Below are 1,066 nucleotides of genomic sequence, written 5' to 3'. Positions count from 1 at the left end.
AGAGCAGTCATTTAAACTTGGTCCAACCTTTTTGTTTCTCACAAAGGTAAACAGCTAAAGGAAGTAAAATAAGTTAATGTTTGAGGAATGTACAGTGTATATTAGCCATTTGTATTTTCTTCTTTTGTGGCCAAGTTTTCAAGGTCACCTACAAATATTGGGGCCTGTGAATGAGGAACTCACTGTTGAATGTACGGCAGTCCTCATTACGATTCACCAGCTTGCTTGTCCTGTTTGATCATTTCTTTGGAAGGCAGTGGATTTTTCTCTTGAGTTTCTGTCTTCTTCAATTTCAAGTTATCAAATTTATTGATCTCAGCCATACTGCGTTTGTCAGACCTGGTTGCTGAGGAAGCTTATGGAAAGCAATGAATCAGGAGAAGCTTTTTTTCTCTGCCTCACTGTTTCCCTAATCATCTCCTTTGGACTATGCTTAGCTACTAAATTTTTCTAGAGAGGTCAGTGTACCACCCTTGCCATCAAAGAGAATCAGGTGCTATCTACAGCACAGAGGGACAACTTCTGAGACTAACAGATGCACCAATGTGACAGGAACAATTAGTTGCAAGTGAATATGATTGCTGTGGTTTCTAGGAAGTGATGTGAGAGGGACCTTGCATATTAAAGCAGTTCTCTACCTACTTGAAATCATGCTTCAGGGCAAAAGCCAAAAAGGACCAGCTGGGATTTTATTCAGAATCTCTTTATAGTCTTTTAACCAGAAAGCCAAAAAGGAAACAAAACTCTTCCATCTCAGAACACTTTTTTTCTTTCATTTTTTTGTTTAGACCAGGTGCATAGCACCAAGTACAGTAGATGGAATAAATGAATTTATTCTTCCTCGTGCAAATTATTGCACCTTCTACTCTGACTCATTCCTATTTTTCAGAAGAGGCCCAGAGATACGGAGGCTCAGACCCAGATAAACAGACTCTTGAATTTCTGGTCCCCATTCTATCAAAGTCCTTCATCTGTTCCATATCATTATTTTGTTTCTCATAACTGCACAGAGTCCCTGCAGCCAACAGATTCAATGAAAGTAAAATGAGAGGGGTTTTTTTGTTTG

General features: G+C 39.0%; 1 protein-coding gene across 1 annotated transcript; it reads right to left on the bottom strand.

The window, feature by feature from the left end:
• Positions 1-206: 206 nt before the first annotated feature.
• On the bottom strand, positions 207-652 carry LOC103595881 (putative thymosin beta-4-like protein 6). The gene is made up of 2 exons (XM_008579407.1): positions 643-652; positions 207-355 (listed from the first exon to the last, which is right to left on the bottom strand). Exons 1-2 carry the CDS (start codon positions 650-652, stop codon positions 207-209), a joined length of 159 nt encoding a protein of 52 aa, XP_008577629.1.
• Positions 653-1,066: the final 414 nt, after the last annotated feature.

This window comes from Galeopterus variegatus, unplaced genomic scaffold (assembly GCF_000696425.1).
Source record: "Galeopterus variegatus unplaced genomic scaffold, G_variegatus-3.0.2 Scaffold1876, whole genome shotgun sequence".
In the NCBI taxonomy this organism is placed as follows: Eukaryota; Metazoa; Chordata; class Mammalia; order Dermoptera; family Cynocephalidae; genus Galeopterus; species Galeopterus variegatus.
Note: the sequence above shows the minus strand (reverse complement) of the source record. Positions and strands in the feature narration are given on the sequence as shown.